At 42.7% G+C, this 22,589-nt stretch overlaps 1 protein-coding gene across 1 annotated transcript in view; it reads left to right on the top strand.

Moving 5' to 3' along the window:
* Positions 1–9,210: 9,210 nt before the first annotated feature.
* The window catches only part of TAF3 (TATA-box binding protein associated factor 3), a 102,355-nt gene continuing 88,976 nt past the window's right edge, over positions 9,211–22,589 (top strand). The window contains exon 1 of the mRNA XM_026091163.1: positions 9,211–9,453. Within this exon, the coding sequence (XP_025946948.1) occupies positions 9,261–9,453 (193 nt within the window). The 5' untranslated portion in view covers positions 9,211–9,260. The remainder of the gene's footprint in view (positions 9,454–22,589) is intronic.

Here is a 22,589-nt window from a genome sequence, read left to right on the forward strand (position 1 = left end):
GTCCGTGCTGAGGGCCGTGGGTTGTGGGGCAGACCTGGGGGGTGTGGGCACAGGGAGGGCAGGTCTGGGTCCAAGCTGGGGTGCGTGGGARCCCTGCTGAGATAGTGGGCCAGGGTGTGGGGTGCAGTCAGGTTATGGGGCAGCGGGTCTGGGGCAGGGGCTGGTGAGGCGGTAGGTGTGGGGTGCCGGCAAGGGGGGAGTGGGGCTGCGGGGAGCAGACCGGGGGGGCATCCTGGCAGGGGAGAAGGGGAGCGCGTCCCGGCTGGGCTGGTGTGCGGGAGCCCACAGCGCTGCTCTTCCGGACCGTCTCGGYATCAGCAGGGCAGCGTCCGCGGGGCTGGCGGTGGCAGGGGAATGCGTTGGGGCTGTGGCACCCCAGGTTCAGGCTGCGCATGGGGGCCTGGGAGACATTAAAAATCCCTGTGTCCCATCTGAAGCTGGGAGCRGGATGAGGCGGGGGAAGTGGGCACACGGGCAGCGCTGCTGGTGGGGAGCTGGGAGATGTTTGCCGGGGAACTAGAGTTGTTGCCGCTGGGTTGGCGCGTGCGGATGGGGCGATGGTGAGGGTGCGATGCCCAGTGTTGTGCTGGGTTTGGGGCCGGGCGCCGCTGGGGAACGAAGACGGAGAACGGGGCTGCTGGGACTGTGGAGCGGGTGAGATTACCTCGAGTTGGGGAGAAGAAGGAAGGGGAGGTGCAGGAGTCAACGGGGGGACTGCTGTCTGCGTAAGGAGGAAAGCATCGGGAGGGAGGAGGGGGTGCTTGACCACTAYCTGCTCAAGGAGAGCAGGGAATTTGGGGAGACCGGGGCACAGTGCTTGGGACTGCCATGCTCCTCTTGTCTGCTTCAAAAGTTTCGGRGTCCAGAGGCAACTCTCTGGGGTCTGGAGCCGTGTGCTGGGGCAGTGTTAGAGACTGCGTCCACTTGGCCTTCAGCGTGCTCCGAGTTTGGGCTGTTGAGGGGAACGAGGAGAGACTGAGGGGGACATATTTCTTGTTACCGCTTCCTTCAGCGGGCTGGGGGGCTGTGGAGKTGCGGCCTGTCACTGCTCTGTGTGCGTGTGTATATTTGTAGAGAGAGAAGTCCAGGACAGCCCTGAAAGAGAGGTCGGAGTTGCTGYGCTGTTGGATGTCAGCATGGAAGACGTTTAGAGGAGTAAGGGTTGGAGTTAGGAGGGCTAGCACAGCGCTGGCTTAAAGAGCTGCGTGAGGTGACTTTCTGGGCGTCAAACTGGGGCTAACACAGCCTCCACCAGTTCAGAGAATGTGCTGGGGACTACTGGAGCTTGTGGGAGAAGTAACAGGGATGGCAGTGCTGAACTATTGAGAAGTTTGCTACCGCTTCCAAGTTGTGCGGACGTGGGAACTGTGCTGATGAGGGTTCCTGTGGATGAGAGGATTTGAGAGGTTCCTGTGGATGGGGACATTTCCATCAAGCTGCAGCTTGAGGATCAGAGGAGCTTTGAGGGTGGAGGTGTTGGCTTCCTCGGCAAGAGTGAATTTGGAGGGTGTATGGGGCGAAGAACCGTGGGATCAGGAGGCTCGATGTGATCCGCTTAGTCGAGAGAGGAGCAGCCTTGGCCTGGCGGTGCTGCTGCTTGTGGTCGGTTCTCAGGCAGAAGTTTTCATTGCTGCAGTGAGCCCCAATAAAGCATGGCRATGATCTGAAGATACCTGGCCCTGCCTTGGCTTCTTGAGTCTAGAAATAATCAAGATCTAGTCCAAGTCTAGCACCGCCAGTATAACTGGGCTCAGGAGGGACTTGGCAGTACCACTGCAGACTCTTTGCGTTTGAGGTCTGGTGTTTGGGATTGAGAAAACCAAGTGAGTTTTATCGCTAGCTGGATGCGAAGCTCTGTGTGGTTACGCTGGAAATGGGACTGTGTAGTATTAACCTGTATTTCCGAGCAGCGTGAGTGCAGCTGCTGCACCTGTATCTGAATACTACAGGAATTACCTGTAAAATTTAACAGGAGAGCATAGAGAGTTTGGGAGAATTGGGTTGTGGTGTGAAAAAGGAGCTGGGATACTAACCCAGGCTTGGTGAGAGCTGTCCTTTGATGCAGCTGGTATAAAGTTGGGGGAGATATTTTTGTTACTGGATCACCGCTATGCAAGACGAGTTGCTGAACAGCATCGGCACCCAAACTTAGCTGGCTCTGCCGCAGCCAGGAGGAAAAGATGCATAGATGGTGGAAATACGGTTTCTTCCTCTCAGCGCTTAAGGAAYTGGAAGTGCTTACTGAGAGCTGGTAGAAATAAAGTATCTCTCTCTTGCTTTGAGTGTGCTTAGTGATAGTTTGGGGTTTTTTTTCCTCTCTGTGAATGGAAAAGGAAGTGTCACAGTCCCTTCTTTATGGAGAAGGGGAATGTGCTGTTTTCGTTCCAGTGACACGGTGTTCCTCGTATTAGCTCTCTTAAAATGATTCCTCTATTTGGGTCTTTAAAAGGTTTGTGAGAAGGCATCTTAATGCTCAGCTGATGTCTCCCTGTTTTTTCCASAATCGTTTGCTTTTTGCTCCTAAAATAAGTCACTGTACAAACCCAGCTCTGGATGAATGAGTTGAATCTTGCTATGGTTTAGCGTAAGTAGAAGTAATTAAATTCCAATTGTGGCATCTTCACTGTCAGCGTGTTATCTTGGAGTCAGCCCCGTTGAGCTGGCGTTAGCAGGGTTGTCAGCGGCGGGGACATAGTCTTTGTATCGGGAAGCGAACGGATTTACTCTGACGTAGCTGAGACGGCATGGTACCGCTCTGAAAAGCATGTCATTGCCGTTCACGTATTTTCTCAGTTGCAAAAGAAAGCGATGGCTTTCCCAGCTGTGTTAGATCTTTGTTCCAGCTGTTACATCCCATTAGCAGAGCTATATTTGAGATTTTTGTCACTTTTCTGCTGCTGTTTCTTTGCATTTGCAGTAGCTGTAGCTGATGGGAGCTTCTGTGGCTGCAAATGGAAGGCAAAGCGATTTGCAAAGCAATCTCAAGATGCGTCTGACGCCGTGAAATGTTTCAGAATGCTGGATTGGGGATGGAGGAGAGAGTGATTTTACAGGGAAAAAAAGGTTTTTGCTGTTGTTAAAATGCACCATATTTCTTACGCTGTTGAAATTTGTGGAAAGCCTGTAAGAAGAGGAAACCTATTCGAGATGCTATACACTTCAAACGCATGTTTTATCCTAAAATATTTGAAAAAAACAACATTGGGACTATGTAATTAAGGTATTGAACTACAATGCAACCTGATGTCCTCTGGTTTCTGAGAGAGGACTTCTCCATGTTCGCTGCTGCTTGGTTTAAAGTGAAGTGTTAAGATAAAAGTTCGCTGTTAGGTGCCACTGCGTTTTCCACTCCCGTTTCACATGGTTTGCAAGAGGTGGCGGTGCAGCTGGTACTTTGGGTTAGCTGCTGGGGATTTTCTTGCAAACGGTGTTTTTTTAATATATTGGGGGAAACTATCCGGTGAAGACAGAGAGGTACCTTCCTCATTTGCTACGAATTTAGCTAAAGCGGCTTGGCAGTGGAATGGTTGATTTTTAGACGTGCATAATATGGCTTGGCTTAGCTCTTAGCTTAGCACCTCCAGTAAGGTAATTCGGTTTCCAATGCGTTTGTGTGGGTGATGTGACAGATTTGAAGGGACGAGGAGGGGAGTCATGATTCAGGCTTCAGGAAAAACCTCTGATTTTTCTGTTGCATTCCTTTAATAAAAAAAAATAAAAATTAAAAAAAAAAGCAGAAGCTACTTAATTTGGGGCACTTTGGGCTTATTTCAGCAGTGGTGTAAAGCAGTGTGACACAGTGGAACACATTTACTACGGTTTTTGTCAACAGGGCGATTTTATAGGGTGCTAAAACAAGAAGTATAGTAAACTAGATAATTTACTTTGAGGTGCATTGGATCTAAAGTGGTGTTTTCAGTACTCTTTCCGTGAATTTTCAGTATTGTGCATATGCTTAGATATACTGTGGGTTGTTTGGGGGTTTTTTGCCTTCTGAGATTTGTTTACAGTGAGGAAATGAGATTAACAGTTGCTCCTTAGTTTCATTTGGTATCCGTACTTTCCTGTTTTAAAGATATCTTTGTTTATATAGACACATAAGGATTTATAACTGTAACACTGGTATATCAATATATTAGAATTTTATAATTCTAATAAATATATTTATATTAAAAAGTCAGGACATGGTCTGATGAGCACAACATCATAACTGGAAGGAAAAACGGCAGATCTTGCAAAATGTTTTGTGATGGACAGAGCTGGGTCAAAAACTTCTAACGTCACTGCACAACCTCCTGTAAAGAAAAACTTAACTTCATTGTAACAAAGCAGAGATTTGCAAGAATGCAAACACCAGACCAATATTTTTATTGGCAATTACAACAGTGGAGAGAGTTGATCTGACATCAGCCAACTTTTCCTTTTTTTCCGAGTGTCAAATTTGGCTTGTACTTTTTTTCATTTTTGTACTTTTTTTTTTTTTTAATTACTACACTCTTACCAGTATTTATTAGCGACTTCCATTAGTGTTACGTCTTGGTGCTCGATTGCAGTGAGGCGATTCCCTGCCCTGAGGTTGAAGATTGACAGCTGCACTATAATGAATGTTGTAACAAATATCTACCCAGGGCCCGTAACATTTGCTGGAGCGAGTGTATCTCTTTATGTCCCGATAACATTAAATTTTGGTATTCCAAAGCGGGCAAAAGCACCTTCAGGAAAAAAAAACGCTTGGTAACTACGCTAATAGAACCCTCCCTGTCGGTTCGAGCGTGCTTAAGTAATGCCTATATCCTTATTTAATTAGCTACTGTATATACTTCTGTGGGTGCTGGATGGAGCCAGTGTGTTGTCTGCTCGAAAGAATCATGCTGGTGTAACTATTTCAGCGAAGATACTCTGCAATTTAATGCTCGGCGGGGTCGCGTGACTTGCTGCAGCACAAAGAATCTGCGATAGAGCCCGTAATAAAAATACGGAGGAGTCGTAGCTACTAATTTCCCGCTGGAAAAAAAAAATTCCCTCCCTTATACCAGACGTGAGGGTGAATGCTGGGCTGTTTATAACAGGCTGCACACGTTTCGTGTCTAGTGACTCATTAATTTTTTCTCAGTATATTTATTACAGAGCTGCAGTCGCTCCCTGTAAAAAGCCCCGCGTGAAACTAAAAGCTGCCTGTGCTGTACTTAGTTGCTTGTTAATTTTTCACGGACTCGTATGGACTTTGGGACTGGAAAGGAGGAGTGATGGGGGAAGGGGGAAGTTTGACCAAAGTCATTCGGCCATTCCTGAGTGTGAATTTAAGGTAGTTTTTCCCCGTAACCTTCCCCTCTTGCAACAGCTTTTCAGGAGAACTTGAACGTTTGTCAGCCGGTTTGCTCTGGGTCCGGAGGAGTTTTTGTGGATATACGGAGTATACGTAGGGTAAATGCACTGTTCCAACTTTTGAAACTTGCTTTTCGCCGCGAGCCAAAAGCGAGCTTTTATCTTTTTAAAGGGAGCTACTACGCTGCCCTCGCTCCGTTTGAACTGGCTTCCCACGAGAGCAGCTAGGTTTAGCTGCGGTGGCGCTGAGCCTTGGATAACTTTCCACCGGAATGTTTGGCTCGGCGGGGGTTTCTGTTTCCCCGCGCTTTCGGTGCCSTATGGTTTTGGATCCATCTCTGGGCGTAGATACCTCCTTACCTGCTGTGCGTTCGCGGGCATAAGGAAGTCGAGAGCAATGGAGCTTCCCAGCCGTTCCCACAGGTTTCCAATGAGCTGCTGTGAGCCGGGATGGTCCTAATTTAGCTCTGCTGTTTGTGGCAGCTCTATGGGGTTCGGAGCGCAGCTCCCATTTGGGGAGAAAGGGCAGCGTAAAAGCGAGTGCGAAAGTTATTTTCCCAGTTGCCTGTTCTTGGGGTGAGGAGGAGAGTTGCAGTGCGGTAATTTGCTGGATGAACTACTCCCACCTCCCTCCCTCCCTCTTCCCAGTGCCAGAGAACAGATATGATTTGAAAGATCGCTTTTTGGGACCCAGCATGAGGCTGGGAACCAAAAACTCCAGAGCCGTTTGAGATCTGGCACTCACTCGCTGTGTAACACAGGATAAATGATTTCACTGGAGGGTTTCAGTGTCTGAGCTTTTAAACTGAGGACAGCCCAAATATCCGGAGAATATTGAGACTTGATTGACAAGTTCAGTAGACACAAATTAAATAAATTAAAAAATTAAAAATGTTTTTGCTTTGTTTTCTTGCAGGGAAAAGGCTAAGACTGAATAAAAGACCAGGAGAGTGCGTTGTGTGTTCATGGGCATTTTGTGTCCAGTCCATTGCATTCTCTTTTGTGGGTCCGATTTCTTGCTATTTTAGTGAATCTTATTGAACCCGACAGGGAAGAGGAAATACTAGGCTGTTCTAATAAAAGTATATAGGTGCAGGTGTGAGGTTTTTCAAATCTGAATGCAATTTCAGGCAATTCATCAGTGCGTTTTTGTGCTGTGTACATTTCAAGTCGATAAAAGTGTTTTGATTTAAATATGAATGTGAATACAGACCTGAAAAACTTTTTTTTAAACACACTTTTCTCCCTGAGGACAGTCTTACATGAAGAGAAGAGATTAACCCATCGTGCTTTCGTCCCTGTAACAGTTGCTATCCTAAAAATTTCAGGAGTGTTTTTCGGCTTGTTGTTGTCTCTTTGGAAGCAAATATCAAAGATGCGGAGAAATGAAACCTCTCTAGCTGTGTGCGTTTGGGGTTTTTTTCATAATGGAAAGTAAAGTTTGTCTGTTACCTCGTCTTTTGAACCTGCTTTCTAACGTGCATACTTGTTTTTAATATGGATAGTCGCTTAAATATTTCCATGCTTTAAACATACACATGCTAGTTGCTTCTCTGACACCCGTTCTTAATAACCACTTTGTAGAAAAGAGCTTTTCCTATGGCAAGCGCTGAACTTTCCCCTTGAGTTCACCGCAGCGCTGGTATCAGGCCGCCCCGATGGCAGCAGGTGCTGGAAACGCCCCCGCGGAGCCCGGGATGGGGGCCGATGCCGTGACCCTCTCCCGGCCCRTGCGCCTGCGTTCGCTTCCCGGGGAGGCCGGACGCCGGCGCGGCGCCTGCTCCTGCCTTTCGGCGCGCTGCCCTGGGAGCCACCGCGGTGAGGCTGCTCCGGAAAACAGAAGTGTGCAGGGACCAAACGTGCCCCACTTCTGGGCTCCTTGGAAAGTTTCCCCCACGGCTTTCATTTTACCTGGCTATCCAATTTTTATCCGTTAGGTCTCGGCGCCTTAGCAAAGAGTTCAGTAAGTTCAAAGGTATCGTCATAGTCCGGCTCAAAATTACAAAGACGCTGCAAAATTTCTTTTTTCTGTCAATTACCTAAATTTAATTTTTAAGGATAAAACAGTCTTCTGTCAAATGCCCAATCGCTCCAGGCATCTCAAAACTGCATAAGAGCAGCGATAACTTTCTTTAATTACATTTATGCAGGTCTCCAGATTTCTCTGTTCCTAGAGTCTGTGGGGGAAACCAGTGCTCCGCTTGTAGCAGATATTATGCAAACGCAAAATAAGAGATGATCCTTGTGGTAAGGAGTTCATGTTCTAAATGAAGACAGACAAAAGAGGAGATAACTTGAGTCTGATCTGCGCTTTTGCAGTGGAGAGAATTAAAACACAAGTGGCTTGCCCAGAGTCGCACAAGAGGCCTGTGTTACGGAGCTAAGAATCAAAACCATAATCTGAGTATTACCCTTATCTTAACCACAAGACTAAGAAGAGAAATTCTAGAACAAAATTCTTATTTTCTAAATGTAACTCCAGGCGTAAGTTGGCTGGGAGTTTGAATTCAGCCGGTGATGTGAGAACTAGACTGCTTGACTGCTTTGGCTTCCAGATAATTCTAAAGAGATTAAGTGAAACAAAAAACAAAACAACACCCCTCGACTGCCGCGTACACACGGTTCTCCGGAGCTCTGGCTTCGAATTCTAAATGCACAATAACGATTGTATTTCTTTAGTAAACAAGTGCTGGTTTTCTGTAATTACTTTCTAAAGTAAATCACAGCTTATCGTCATTTAGGCATATCGTATATTCATAAGCCAACTATACAGAAGTCTAATAATTCTGTATAATTTTATAGATTTTTTTTAATCATGTTTGGGGTTTAAGGCTTTTTTTTTTTTTATTAAAAGAGGTTAGGATGAGACTCAAAGTTGGATCTTAGGTACCTAAATCAGATGCCCAGTTCTCCCTCTGGAGGCCTTTAGGGGAATCTCTCTCTGTCAACCCTTACAGAGAAACTGAGGCACTTGGAGGACTGCTGAACTATATAACTTAAATCTTTAACACTAGTTACGTTTGTAGGACAAACCGTATCCGTTCTTGCACTGTTTTCTTTGGAGGCTTTATTAGACCAAGATCCTGACTGCTTGGCCAGTAAGGTTTCATTATGATTTTCATAAGGAAAAGAAGTTTTTTTCTCTGAAGTCTAACTTAAATTGCACCACAGAAAATCAGCCCATGAAATTTAGAATAAAATAATCTCTTCTCGCCAGACCGCTACTGAGTATTGGTGTGTTTTGTCCCGGAGGTATATCTAACTGGTAGGTAAAGTGACTCATAGTTTATGAAGTGTGTGGGTTTCATCTGATGGAAAGATACTGTGTAAAGTATTTTTGTTATCAAAAGATTTATGAGGCTTTAGGTAGATAGGTTCTTTTTTGCTATCTATAAGCTATAATTAATTCCACAAATTGAATCATTTTTTAGACTGAAAAATAATTCTTGGTCTGTTACATTTTGGCAAAGGGACACTTTCTGCATAGCGAATGCTTGCGTTGCTCGTTTTGGTGTTTGTTATAAAACTGGAAGCTGTTTTGGGTGGTGTTGCGTGGTGTTAGTTGACCATTGCCAGGTTGCTGCTCCTTGGTTTTGCTTGCTTTGCTTCTTGACTTGCAGTTCTTTACAATGGTGTAGATCGAAACGAAACACTTTTCAATCAGAACACATTCTTGGCCTGAAACATTTTACAGCACTGACCTAGAGAGTAATCAGGTGAACAGTAAAACTGGGAGAATTGCGGGGCAATAATCTCCGTTGTAGAGTAAGTGGTGAGCCGTGGTGGACCGTAATCTCTACTCGTAGATCTGCAGGTCAATTTTTTTTAAAGTAGATTTTTGCAAAAAGGTCGTTCTTTTCTTTTTTCTTTTTTCTTTTGCTACAGATGGCCGTACGGATCCCATTTTGGACGACGTTGGCGATGCCTTCAAGCTTATGGGGGTTAACCTGCATGAGCTGGAAGATTACATACACAATATTGAACCTGTCACCTTCGCGCATCAAATCCCTTCGTTTCCTGTCAGCAAGAACAATGTCCTGCAGTTTCCCCAGCCCGGAAGTAAAGATGCGGAAGAAAGGAAGGAATACATCCCCGATTATATGCCGCCCATTGTCTCCTCTCAAGAAGGTGYGAAATTACTTATTTACTTTAACTTTTGGTCCCTGCGTGTTTGCATATTTGTTCGCATCTTTGAGCTGGTGAAGTTGTGCTGCCCACAGGAATCGCTCGGAAAGGACCCACGGGGTATTACACAAGCCATGGTGATACTAAAACACAGTTTCAGATAAGGTAGCAGTAATGTGGCAAAAGCTTCTTTTCCGTTGTTATTTGCCTCGGAGATTACATGATGTTAAAACACACCACGTTAATGCACACGCTTCTATAATGCATTTAAATTTAAGGCCTTGGGTGACAATACAATTAATGCTTTACAGTATATCAGCCAAGCCTGCGTTAGCATCCCTATCTTATACATACAGCAAGAGCTTGTGCAACTTGGTAAAGGTTAAAAAAGAAGGTTGGTGAGGCTGGCTCAGTATTCCCAGCTCTTGAGGGCTGGTTCTTCCTCCTTCGAACAAATTTATCAAAGTAATAAACCTCTTCCAATGAAAATGAAGTCAGATGGAAGTGAGTGAAAGTAGTTCAGAGGCACAGTGCTCGCTTCTGCTTCTCTCTGCCAACGCTGATTAGTATTTTATTGTCGCTGTTCCAAGTGCTCTCCTTTCCTTTGTCATATAAAAGTCCAGCAGAAGCCGGGGTGGAGGACAGTTAGTCGCGACAGTGAAGCCCACTATTCAAATGCTATGAAATCCTTCCTCCAGCTGTAATTGAGAATTTTAACAGTGTAGGGAACGGAAAAGGCAGAATAATTTTTTTCTAGTTTCCTTTAGCTATAAGAATCTTCACAGGTAGCTAATAGGAAAAAGGTTTAAGAAATATGACCAGCCGAACTCTCCCTTGAATAGTGACCATTACACAAATATCCTTTGTGAGGAAATTAAAATATGCAACCCTGCAGACTGGGTACAGAAACAGCAGAGAGAACAACATTCTTTCCCCAAATAGTATAACAAATCGAAACAACTCTCACGAGATATTTATTTCATTTAAAATTTGTTTGAGAACAGAGTGGATATCATACTCTGTTATACATAGTGTTCTTTTTTGGAAAAACTTAGCCCTCAAAGACTGAACGCTGAACTGCATGTAAAAATTCTGTACAATACAAAGATGGACATAAATGCCATCTGCTCATAGGTAAGATGAAATCTGTTGCCGTGCTGCTACAGATGTTGTGTGGGACAGTTGTTTGATGCTTTAGTAATGAGTGAGATCTTCCATCTTTCGAGCATCATGTTCAGATGTACRGATCCAGGTAGGATGTGCTTCAGTTAGACTGAGTGAAATAATGGTCAGAACAGTTAACCGAAATCTAAAGAAATGTCAGATAAAATGGTTTTTGAGTGTGCAGTGTTGTTTAGGAGCAGTGTGCTACTTCCAGTAATAATGTGAGGACTTGCTCATGCTGATGAGTATTTCTGAAGCTCTGTAGACCCGACTTTTGTTTGCTTTCATTGCATGTAATGTGTAGCTGGTTTTTTAGATCAGTAGCGTTTTAATGTCCCAACAAGTGAAAATGCTGTTCAAAGCAGAAATATTTTCTTGGATTGATAAGAAGATACTAAAATCTCTCCTTTGTGAAATTTGTTAAAAGGATTGTTTTTTAAAACCTAAAGACAAACTTTCTTAAACAGRAGGGTACAGTCCAAAATGTAAATACCATGTATGTAGATAGTATTAATAAAAATATAGAGAAAGAAGACTTGGAAAAGCAAATAGGGATTTTAACGACCCTCTTCTGGCTAGTTTCTTGATACACTTTAGCCTGATTTTTTTTTTGGGGGGGGGGGGAGGTAAACAACATTCTGTCAGAAAAAATCCAGCAGTTTTGAAGTGTAACAAGTTTCCAAGCTGCTGCTTTTTTTTTTTTTTTAACGTGGTAAATCATACTTTAAAAATATGCAAGAAAGATCAAATCCAAAAAGGCTCAAAGCAGCTGTAGCTGAATATATGAATGTAGGGAGGGAGAGATGAGAGTATTACAGGCTCAGTCTGGCGATACATGACATACAAACTGAGCCTAAAAATTGAAATGGGGACAGTTGTGCTTTTTTTTTTTTTTCTTTGTAACTTTTTATACTTTCTCTCTTGCAAGTTAGATCCAGGAGTTAGATTTTAGCAGCCCTTATAAATAATGTATGAATCCTTTTAACACCCGAAGCAAGAAGATATTATTTCCAAAGTTGGATGASAACCAGGAAAACTTCCAATGCCTAGGGCTAGTGTATCAGAAGACCTATAGACACAACTTCAAAAAACAAATACAAGGGTTTTTTTTAATATATATAAACTGAAAGCAAGTTTTAAATACAACTACTGAATGCGGATTTGTTAGAGTTGATGTAAAATACTTACAGTGGAGAATATTTTAATTTTGAATTGTTTTCTGAAAAGGCCATTTGTAATTTTGTGCCTGGTGCTTTTTGGAAGGGGTGAGATGGATCAAGGAGCTCTATTGTATATGCTTTGTTTGTGTTTTACTGCTAGTAAAATTTGGAGGAGAAACATTTACCTCTGCAGGTTAATGGAATGCATCTCAAAAACCCTCAAGAATTACAGAAATTGGTTGAATAGTTTCCAGATCTTTATATATTAAAAAAAAAMCCACTGTTGCTGCTARAATTATACAGTTCAGAATATTTGAGTTGTTTAGAGTAGGCAATAAAGATAATTATTCAGTAATGACAGAAGGCTTCATGCATGTTATGGTGTGTAACGTAAATCTTTCAATCACTTAAAGGAACCGTCAGGAAAACTAGTTATGCCCCATTTTGTATTAAAGCCTAGAGCTCAGCTCACATTATGAATATTTGTTTACTGATATAATTCAGATATTACTAGCGCTGATATATTTTAGCAATAATGTTGTAGCCGTCGCGGTCTAAGGATATGAGCAAAGCAAGCTTTACTGGGAGAGGTAATATCTTTTAATTAGATCAACAGATAACAGTAAGAGTATTATCTCTGGTGACAAACTGACTTCATAGGTAATTTTGGCTAGGCGCTTTAGTAATAAAAAGCTTTTTTTTCCTTGTTTGTTTAAGAAAAGCATTCAATATGCACCATGACCAGTAGGTGTTGCTAACCTCCTTCGGCAAAGTCCCCTTGTTCTATGCGTGCAGCTAATTTCTTCTTTCCAGCTASTCTAGAACGGGAGGATACAACCTACCAGCAGCTTGTGCGATGCCTTTTCATTACCAAAGACCTGAGAGGAGCAAAAAAGTCCTGTCCAGCACGAGAGATTTCTTCCCCCCCCCCCCCCGATTTTCTTCATATATGATCGATAGGAAGAAATCATGCTGAAACATCTCGCTGAGCGATTTCCTAAGTTTGAGGGGGTTGCTAGGGGGGGATACAAATAGATTTTTATGATCAGTTATTTGTAGCAGTTGGCAGTTTAGTTCAGTGCTACAAGTTTTATGCCCAGAYGGCAGAAAACGTTTTCTTGCCTTGTTTCAGTAACTTGGACTAACTAGATGATCTGGTGCGTGCTCCAAATGCTTGCGCTGAAAGAATCTGCATATAAAGCTGTATGTTTTATAAAACAATCTGATTCACTATTGCCATGGCAAATGTTGTTTTTTTAGTGGCATTTTTTACAAAGGACACCAAAGGGGTAATTTTATGCCCGTGTATCATGATGTTTGCTCTCTGCCTATTTTTAATTAATCTCCTTTTTGTTTTTACTGAGTTATTTTAGTGCTGTTGTCACTAAAATGTCATGGTAAACTTGTAAGACAGATTAAAAAAAGAGGAAAAAAATTAGTTGCAAGACATGATGGTCATGCCTTATTTCTTATGCTTTATTGTAAGAGAACATACATTTTTGCAAGAATACATCAACTTCGTAGAATTTGTTGATTTTATTTGAAGTAAAACAGTTGTGAGTTGAAACTAGGCCAGCTGAAAAAGCCTGGATGCTTTTCCACAGTTAAATGTAATAGCGATGATTATTATTACTTTGTGATAAGGTTTAGAGCCCTGGGTCCTGATGCAATAAGAACTATATATCATTCTCTGTAATATTGAAAGAATGCAAAGCGTGAATCCTATGTGAGCCATGGTAACCTTGTTTTTTTTTAAGCTGCRTGGAAGCTGTTTCTGTCTATGCTTGCTGCATCTTGTTAGTACCACATTCATAATAATAATAATTWAAAAAAAAACCTTTTAACTATGGTTTTTCTCCGGCTTCTCGAAGTCCATTCCTGCTTCTCTGATTGGGAGACTGAAGAAATTGCTTGTGCGCATGAGATGCCAGCAGCAGTCTGTTGTGTTTGCGTGAGACACCGATTTTCCTCTTACGCTGTAGTTGTGCTGGGGTATGTCAGAAGCATCGGACGGGAAATACGTGAGAATCTCTTCAGTAGGCACAAGCTGAGCTTTTTTGGGGGGAGTAAGGTAGCTTTTAGGGAGACAGACAGCCTCCTCCATCCTTGCTTTATTTTTTTCCCCATCTTCTGCTTCCTATCGCTTTGCTCCCGTATCGTAGAGGTTGAGCTCCTTTCTTAGACCTCCTCTGGAAACAAATGTAATTTGTACAAGTTCGGATTTATTTGTAGCCTTTTCTGTCAGAGCATTTTATTTCCTTGGCAGATCAAAGCATAAAATTGTTGATCTCCTTACAGCCTTGCTGTGCTCCCTTTTCGCTATTGATGTGATATTAGGACCCGTCAACCACCAAAACCTGATGCTTACAGCCACCTGGAAGCACAGAATCCCGGCTGTCAAATTTATGACTCTCGGAACATTTCTAGCTTTTTGTAAGATATTAGTTGCTAAAAATCACATTAGAGCTGAGGTGGGAATGGGGGAGACGAAGCGAGATGGCAATCAAAACAGCACGATTTTCACATCTGATAGCTAGAGCCTGCCAGTGCTGGARCTGTAATTGTATAAAGCATTAAGCATCGCCGTGGTATAAAGCATTAGTGTCTAGCTCCAGTGGCTGGATATATCGGATTTTAAAACTGTCACTGGCCCCTCAGTCTAGCAGTGCTTTTTTTGGCCACGGTCCAGAGCTGAATGTAACAAGTCTTGGATCTCAGACCAGTGTAACTTCAATCCCTGGTTTCCTCAAGGGTTAAGCAAAGCCAATACCTCTCTTTAAATTAGCATGCGGTGGGCTTTAAAAAGAATATTGGGGCACCGGCTCGGCCGTTTGGGTAACGCGGGTTTCGCCGCCGCTGTTTTTAAGCCTCTGTGCCTTTCCCCCRACCTCGTTTAATCCCGCAGACTAACTCTTCCTCGTTCTAACAGCTGCGCTGCCGGTTTACCAGCAGCCGCGGTCTTTTCAGCAGAGCTTTTCCGCTAGGCTGGGTTAGGAAGCCAGCGCCCTTCGACAAGCAGGTACCGTGTAGTCAGCCGCTCCGAAGAGCTAAAGCCCCGCGAGGCTGCGAACGCTTTGCTCCCGGCCGCTAAGCGTGCCCGGCTGCAGCGCCTTCGCGAGCCGCCTTTAGCGGTCCGTGCGCCGCGCCGAGCGCGAGCCGCCGACGGCTTTTGTGCGAACGAGCCGCCCCGGACGCGTCCGCCGAGCGAGGCGGAAGCAGCAGGAGCGACGGGCGAAATGAGAAAGGCAGCCGAGCTCGAGATGCAGGCGGCAGAAAGGCGTCGGGAAAGCGCCAATAGGAGAGGCGGGTTTCAAAGGAAAGGGGGAAACTACGAGRCGGGAACGAAAAGCGTACGGCGAACGTGCACGCTTTAAGTCTTGCCRTTAGACAGGAAAATAACGCTTTTTATGGAAGGCGTGCTGATAAAGCTGTAATTGGGAAGACAACTGTATCTTTACCTTTCCTTAAGATGCGATATCATAATCTAAAGCGTAATTTCCAGTGAAATACTGCAAGAAAGAATTTAATGGGGAAGGCTTTTTTTTAAAAAAAAAAAAAAGCTTAAAATTGAAGCTAAATAGACTTTCACTGAAGAGCTTCAGTTAATTTGCAGCACTTGGGGGAAAAAAAAAAATCAATGTAATAGGCACCATAGTAAAACTTCATCCCTGGCAGAAACCCAGTCGCATAGCTGGGATCTGTAGACTGTTTAGACAGAGACATCAGGCTGTTTTATATTCTAGGGGAGCTTAGTACATAACTTTTCCTAATCATTCAYGTCTTTGAAAAAAATCTCTCATTATTTTCATACAAAAGATAGTGGCTACTGAGAATGGGGAATGGAGGAAATGGATCGAAAGTGTTTGCATCACTTTTGGGGGAGAGGGGAAATCTTCTACACTCGTGATGAATTTTCATTATTATTTTTTCTTAATATTCTATCATTCAAAACAAATAAACCAGCTGAAACCTARCTGTACCCGAATAACAACATCAGAAGATACCTGTTATAAAGAGGATGACTCCAGTTTTTTTAAATTAGTAACAAGTTGGTAATGTTGTATATAGAACTGATAGCTAAAAATCTAAATAAAATATATTTTCACAATGCTGAATTTTTATTTGCTGCATGTAATAAAAAGGTTTACATGACTTTTCTTCAAGGGGATATCACCCTTTTAAAGCCTTCCCACAAAGATTTTTCTGTTTTTTCAGACCTGTTTAAATAACTTAACTTGTTAGTGATTCTTAAGGATTCAAAATAAAAACAGCACAGTGCAGAAGTGGATTCACATAAAAGCCGRCCTTTTACAGTGAATTATTTACACTGAATTGGAGTGAAAGTCATGGCTTCTTTCAGTGCATTGTGATGTGCAATTTTCAATTTTGGCTATAATAAAACCGGAGGAGCAAAAAGGGACTTTAGGATAAAAGGATTCTATTGTCTTGTGTATTTTGAACAGAAATGCTGTCATGATTTTAGTTTCCTAGTGATCCTTTTTCAGCAAAACTTCTGTCACTTGTCTTGACTTGTCACGTCAGATCAGTTTTTCCCCCTTTCTGACAATGTATGACTTTGTTTGGAGCCCACGTTGCTTCCTGCACTGTCTACTGCTGCTGTACTTGAGGATTTTATTTCATCTGGATCATCAGACACCTTTGTGCCTTTGAAAGCATAAGTTTCAAATTAGGTTATCGTCCGATAGCTGTGTGTTACTGTTCTCAAGCTTTTCAGACTTTTTCCTTGCTGCCCAGAGTATTTTCAGTGACTCGAGGGGAGGGGGTGGGAAATGGAAAGTCTAGCCACTGTTTAAAGCAGGATAAAAGAGAAGCACGACTGACCTATTTTAAGGGCTGACCCTTGTAACTTTATTATTTTTTTAGTGCTTTTGCTTCATGCGGGAGCCTTTCCTATTTTTCTTATTGAAGGCTGCCAATATTTTGTCTTTGGCTTGCTGCTCAGAATATTTTAACTTCATGAAAATATTAGTGATTACTAACAACTCCTGATCTTTAAAAAGCAAACAAAAATTTTGTAGCTAGGAGAGCAAAAACACAAATTCATTTGATTAACTTATCCTCTGCACGTGTATTTGTGCCTAGCTTTCTGAGAAACAGATCATGACCAAGAAAGCCTTAATTTTGTACTGTTTTTTTTTCCTACGTCCTTCCCAAATGATTCTCTCAATAGACCAGGTTTTGTTTTTGCAGGCTGAGGCCTCATACATGTATCTGAAATGCGGTCCCAAGTTTCCCCAGCCATGCCCGCATCCTCATGCCGCTGAGTAAAAGCCATCGCGTTTACGTGACATGGGGAAGGATCCGCACCTGGAGATCAGGAGTAACTTGTCCAAATAGCTCTACCGTAAGAGTAACTTGTTTCAGTTAGTTTTAAGCCACTTCTGAACTGCCCAAAACATTTCTGTTCTCCAGCAGAAATATCTGTGCTTGGAGCTATTCAAGAGGAGGCACTGCACTGTGTTTACACGGACATTTGCAAATACAACTGAGGCTAACTTTGATCTTAGCATCAGAACAAGCTGTTGTCTAGACGCACATCACTGGTGGATTATGGGACCCGTATTTTCCTTGCATTAATCAGGTGAATGACTCATTACGAGCTTCTACAGACAAGTATGTGGTAGCGTCCAGACTAAGACCAAGGAACTCTGCCTTCTAATTTTTAAAATTATGACTAAGAAAGCTAATTTAATTATTTGTCTTTTACCACACACAGATAAGCAGTATAACTTTACCGTACCGCTCTTAACTTCAGTGCATTCTTCAGGTCTTCACCTTTGAGTGCATGTTCCTGTTTTCTCCAACTCTCAACTAAAGGGAATATTAGTGAGTGGGTAAGTTATTAGGAAAGAATAACTTCTTTCCATGTGTAGGCAGTTCCACTTTATTCTACAAGAGCTTGAAGAATTTAAAGTTGGATGGGTAACAGAGAGAGTTCAAATTAGTAGGCTGTTGGAGACATGACCCCGGTTCATGTAGCAAGACTCCTGGATAATTAAAATTCATCTGTAACTAAGTATTTTTTTGGAATCTTTCATTTTTGTAATTGCACTCCTTGGATACGTTAATGGCTTTCTGATGGCTTGACAAGACAGGTTTTTAATGATTTCTTTAGAGTTTGAGGCTTGCTGCTTTTAACAGCTGTGTTGCGTGACTAAATAAAATACGATTCTGTTTGCATGTTGTATAAAAACTTATATTGTTTTTATAGGATCGGTTGAGCAAAAGCTACTGTAGCATGCCTGTGTTTTTGAGAAGCAATGTCAAACTTGAGCAGGGCTGGATCTGGCTTGTATTTAGCCCAAGGCTGGAAAACGTAGGGTCTTCAGGTGGTAACACAGTAAGTCACAAACTTCTCTGTCTTGGTTTGAGATTAATATTTCAGTCGGGGTTATAAGTGATGATGCCACGCTGCTAGGGGTGGTATTTTATATGAAGAGATAAATTGAAGTTCAGTTGTGTGTGTGTGTTTAAAACAGTCCAATAACAACTTAAATGGCCTTTATTCTGGCCACTTTACAGTCTGCAGCATTCTGCTTAATTAATTTGCTTTGGTGAACTTGTTTGCCCTCTGCGTTCTTACTGTTGATGTCTGCTACTTTTCCATTCCAGAAGAGCTGTTTTAAAGGCAGATTGGCTGTTTCATGTGTATCCTTACGGTTGGGATGAAGCATACTTTTCTTCAAACGTTATGAGCTCTTTCCCCTGAGGGGAGGTGGATGGTACTGATCCTGTGCGTCTGAGAGGTGCTCCTTAACAGATTGGCCAAACGATCCATTCTGAATTGGCGAGTGAATAATTTTAATACCCCTTATCTTGCCTAGATTTTTGTGGATATTCATCTCAGCAAATGAATTTTTGCTGTTTGCATTTCTAAACGTTTCGCGCAGCGTGTTCGTTCAGGTACGGCATACTTGACTCTTAATGTTCTCCCAGGTTCTCCGGGTTTCTCCAAGTTTCTGCGCACRTGGGACTCTCGTTCTTGGCGTACTTGCCCAAACGGTTTGTCCCTGTGCACGTACAACGCTAATCGTGTCTGACAGTCGCAACTGGGAATAGCATGGAGGAAATAATAGTTCTTGACCAATCACTAAAACACAGGAAGCCCCGGTGCCATAGGAAGGGAGAGAAACTCACTTTTCATTTCCTTTGGAGTCCAGTGTGCTCAGATTAACTTTAAAGGAACATGAGATGCAGCTCTGAGGATTTGGTCTTCAATCGCGTGTTACCTATGTATGAAGCCCATCTCAGCAGGCAGTTAGTCACCAGGCAGAAAAGCTCTCATAGCTCAGCTGCTGGGTATCCTATTGCAAATTAAATATGAAACAAGGATACGTTTGGTTTTGCATGAGAAACTGCAACACATTCATTAAAGAGGCTTTTTCTCTGTTTGGAACGTTTTAAATCACAATGTTRCGGAAGGTGATGGCTCATCTGTAATCTGTCAGCAATATCTAGTTTTGTTTGTTATTTTAAAGAGTGCTGATGGATTTTCATCATTCCTATGGGCAATAGTTTTAATTTTATTTAAAACACTTAAAGTTTTACCTGGTCCGATCAGCAAGAATAAATGGCAAGGTTTTTTGTAATTAAATCAACTGCCCTTTTGTGTGTGCATATACACAATATTCTATAAGCAAATATTTGCAGTGTAATCATAATGTGCATATATGTATATATTTATTTATTAAGTTACAGTTAAAATCAGCTATTCTTGTCCAAAGAACTTAAGTTGGGACTCTTTAAAAGAAGTTTAAGAATTAAGGGTGAAATGCATTTAGTTTTCAGTGAGATACAGCCATCCAGTTGTTCCCCTTCAGCTTCCTATCTTAGCAAAGTTAAGAGTCTTTAAAAACTTGGTATAAAATCGCACTGACTTTGAGTTGAAAAAGCAAGATGAAATGTTGTTGCTTTGGTGTTCCCATAAAATTTTTAACCTGCTCAGTTATACTTAGGAACTGCAGCATCTGAAGGGTATACCACAACTCATTTGCAGATATCGATGCAATTGCATGATTTTTAGGACTCTTGGGGAAAGTAAACTTTATATGAATTAAAAATTGGTAGGTATCTTGTTGCTTATGTTGTAGGTAACAGCATTGTCTTAGAGGAGGTGATTTGCACTGAGTACACCCTATGCATAATATTCCTTTAAAATTTAAGGTGATTCAGGCTGAAACACTGAATTTTTTTTTCAAAAACTCAGTGTAAACCTCAGTTTTACGAACGGTGCATCTATTTAAGGAGATTTCTTCCTTCTCACAGACATTCCTTCTCCTCACCCGAACTCAAAACCGTAAGCTGAGCTCCTTGCATGTATTTTCTGCCCATCTCTACTGCGCAGAGGCAGAGCGCTGAATGAGGCGAATTCTCAATACCGCTTCTAGACTCCTTTGGTGTAATTTCATACAGGTGGGATGACGGAGTAAAGCTTAAAAACCAGCAGCATTGCCTGGTCAAAGGCAAAATGCTTCAGCTGGTATGGGAAAGGGAAGGATGCTCGTAGAAATTTGGCATTCACTTACTCTTGAGCTTGAATTTTGCAGTTTTTTATCAGTGTAACTTATGATTTGCAYGCCCGGTGCGCATGTCCTGTGCTCAGGCTCTGCCGTAGTGGGCTATGATTTTCTTAAGTTGGCTTAGACCAAGTGCTTGTGTAGAAGACCTCCAAGGAAATCCAGCGAAGCGGGAAATTGCGTTGACTAGCAGGTAGCATTTTGCAAGAAGCTYGGTCTGCTGTCGAGACTGACATAGTTCAAATGAGAAGGAAAATTAAGTCCTCGCCGCTCGCGGTGATTAAAGACTCAGTGGCTCACTTTTCAAGAGTAGCACGTTAACCCTCCTGGCTAACTTCCAGTTGGGTTAGAGAGTCCTGCCAACCTGACTGCCCCAAGCCGTTTCGGATTCGGGGAGCGCTCTTTGAAACCGTTCAGCGCCGCTCCGCGCCGCTGAATAGCCGCTGCATCCTCCCACCGCGATTAATGCATTTCGGCGGTAATTGAAGTGGTTCTGAGCGGAGGCCAAGTTCTGTCGGCTGAATGCGTGCAGCAAACGTGGTTTGTTTTTTTTCTTTTTTAATGGCAAATCCAGCAGTGCATGTGCGTTTTCCTGGTTAGCGTAAGACTTGTGTGCATGGATTGTTAGGAGCAAGGGATGGTGAATAAATGCAACGATGTTATGCGCTTTTTGGAGCACGGGAGCAGGACGGGGATCAGAGCCTGTCCCGGGGTCAAATCTCTGTTTGCAAAGAAGAGAACCGTAGGTGATCTGCAGATGCTGCTAATCTACTGAAGAAACTGAGGCAAATAAACAGAAATGCGGATTCCTTTTATCTAAATACAGTTTTCTTCCTCTCACATGCAGGACTGCTTTTATGCATGCTATAAGTAGCAATTTCCATGCAGTATTTTTATCCATCTGTGTATAGAAGGTGTATGGACTTTCAGAGTAACTGGATACAAATATCCGAGCGGATGGACAAATGCTTATAATCCCCTGTAAAAGAAGGGTGTATGATGTGGAAAGATGCGGAAGGCGATGCTGGGAGCAGGGTATAGGGCCCCAGAAAGATGTGTTGGGGCTAAATAACTTACAGTAATGTTTTTGTAAAATGGGATCATTCTTATCAGCCCCTGCTAAAATGACTAACATTTGTGCTGCTTTCCGACTGCGGTGTTACACTGCGCTTATTCTACGCGGTAGCTGTTGGCCTTATCTGAACAGAGAAGCCTTTCCAGCTGGAGAGCAACTTAGCAACTTTTCGGTATCAAAAAGAGCACACAAGACTCAACACATGTACAAGACTCAAAGGACCATGTACGCTGCCTAAAGTTTTTGGAGTTACTCTGCGTGCACGCTAATCTCCTTGAGAGCTCGTTGCTCCGAGCTTTTATCGAGCGCAAAGGGAGCCGGAGCCGGAAGACGTCTATATGCTGCCACTCCATCTGAAAGGACCAGTGCCTTTTTCCTTAGTTCAAGGCGATGCGCCTGGAAGTGTGTACATGGCTCCTATCAGTATAGTCACAGGACTCTGACTTTTTTTTTAAATAAAAAGAAATGAAAATGTTTTCATTCCTTATTGTTAAACAGCAGAAGAGGTTTCTGCTGCAGTCTAGTTGTCTTAGATCTGTTTCTCAATGCAGTGTGTCTTTGCGTTAAGCTATTATTACCTTTTAATGTTGTTTAGAAGAGACAAAATACGGTCGTGTATCTCGAGGGAAAGACTCTAGACCCTGTTCTTATGGGGGGAAAAAAAGCTTAGATGTGGTTTAAAAAACTGCTTTCTTTTAGCTGACATGAAGATCACTCCAAACCGACTGCAGTTCAAACTACTAGGAGTTACTGGAGCCTCTAAACGTCCAGTTGTGCAGTTTCTTTGCCTTAATTGGTGTAAGTTTTGCTTTCCCAGATAATCTTTTATGAGAGGGCAGCAAGATGAGGGGAAAAAGTGAGCTTCGGAGTGAGGGATCTCGTCAAGAAGTCATGTCCACTATCACATTAAAATGGAGAGAGCACGTGAGCTATCAGATAACACGCTCAGCAGCATTGTCCAGAATTAGGCGATTTTGTTTCCTTTTCTGCATTTGGTGTTCCAGTATCTCGCACAGATCTGGGTTACTTTTTGAACAGTAAAAAAAAAAAAAAAAAAAAGGCATTAATTCCATTCTGCTTCTGAATAGCAGTTCATTGCTTTCTCAGCATTAAACAGCAGCGATAACGTTTTCATTTTAAAGAGCCAAAGCTTTGTTAAAGGAGGCGTCTCACCTGGTCGTAGGTAGCTTGCTACAGGGGCAT

This window comes from Apteryx rowi, unplaced genomic scaffold (assembly GCF_003343035.1).
Source record: "Apteryx rowi isolate R43461 unplaced genomic scaffold, aptRow1 scaffold_9, whole genome shotgun sequence".
Lineage (NCBI taxonomy): Eukaryota > Metazoa > Chordata > Aves > Apterygiformes > Apterygidae > Apteryx > Apteryx rowi.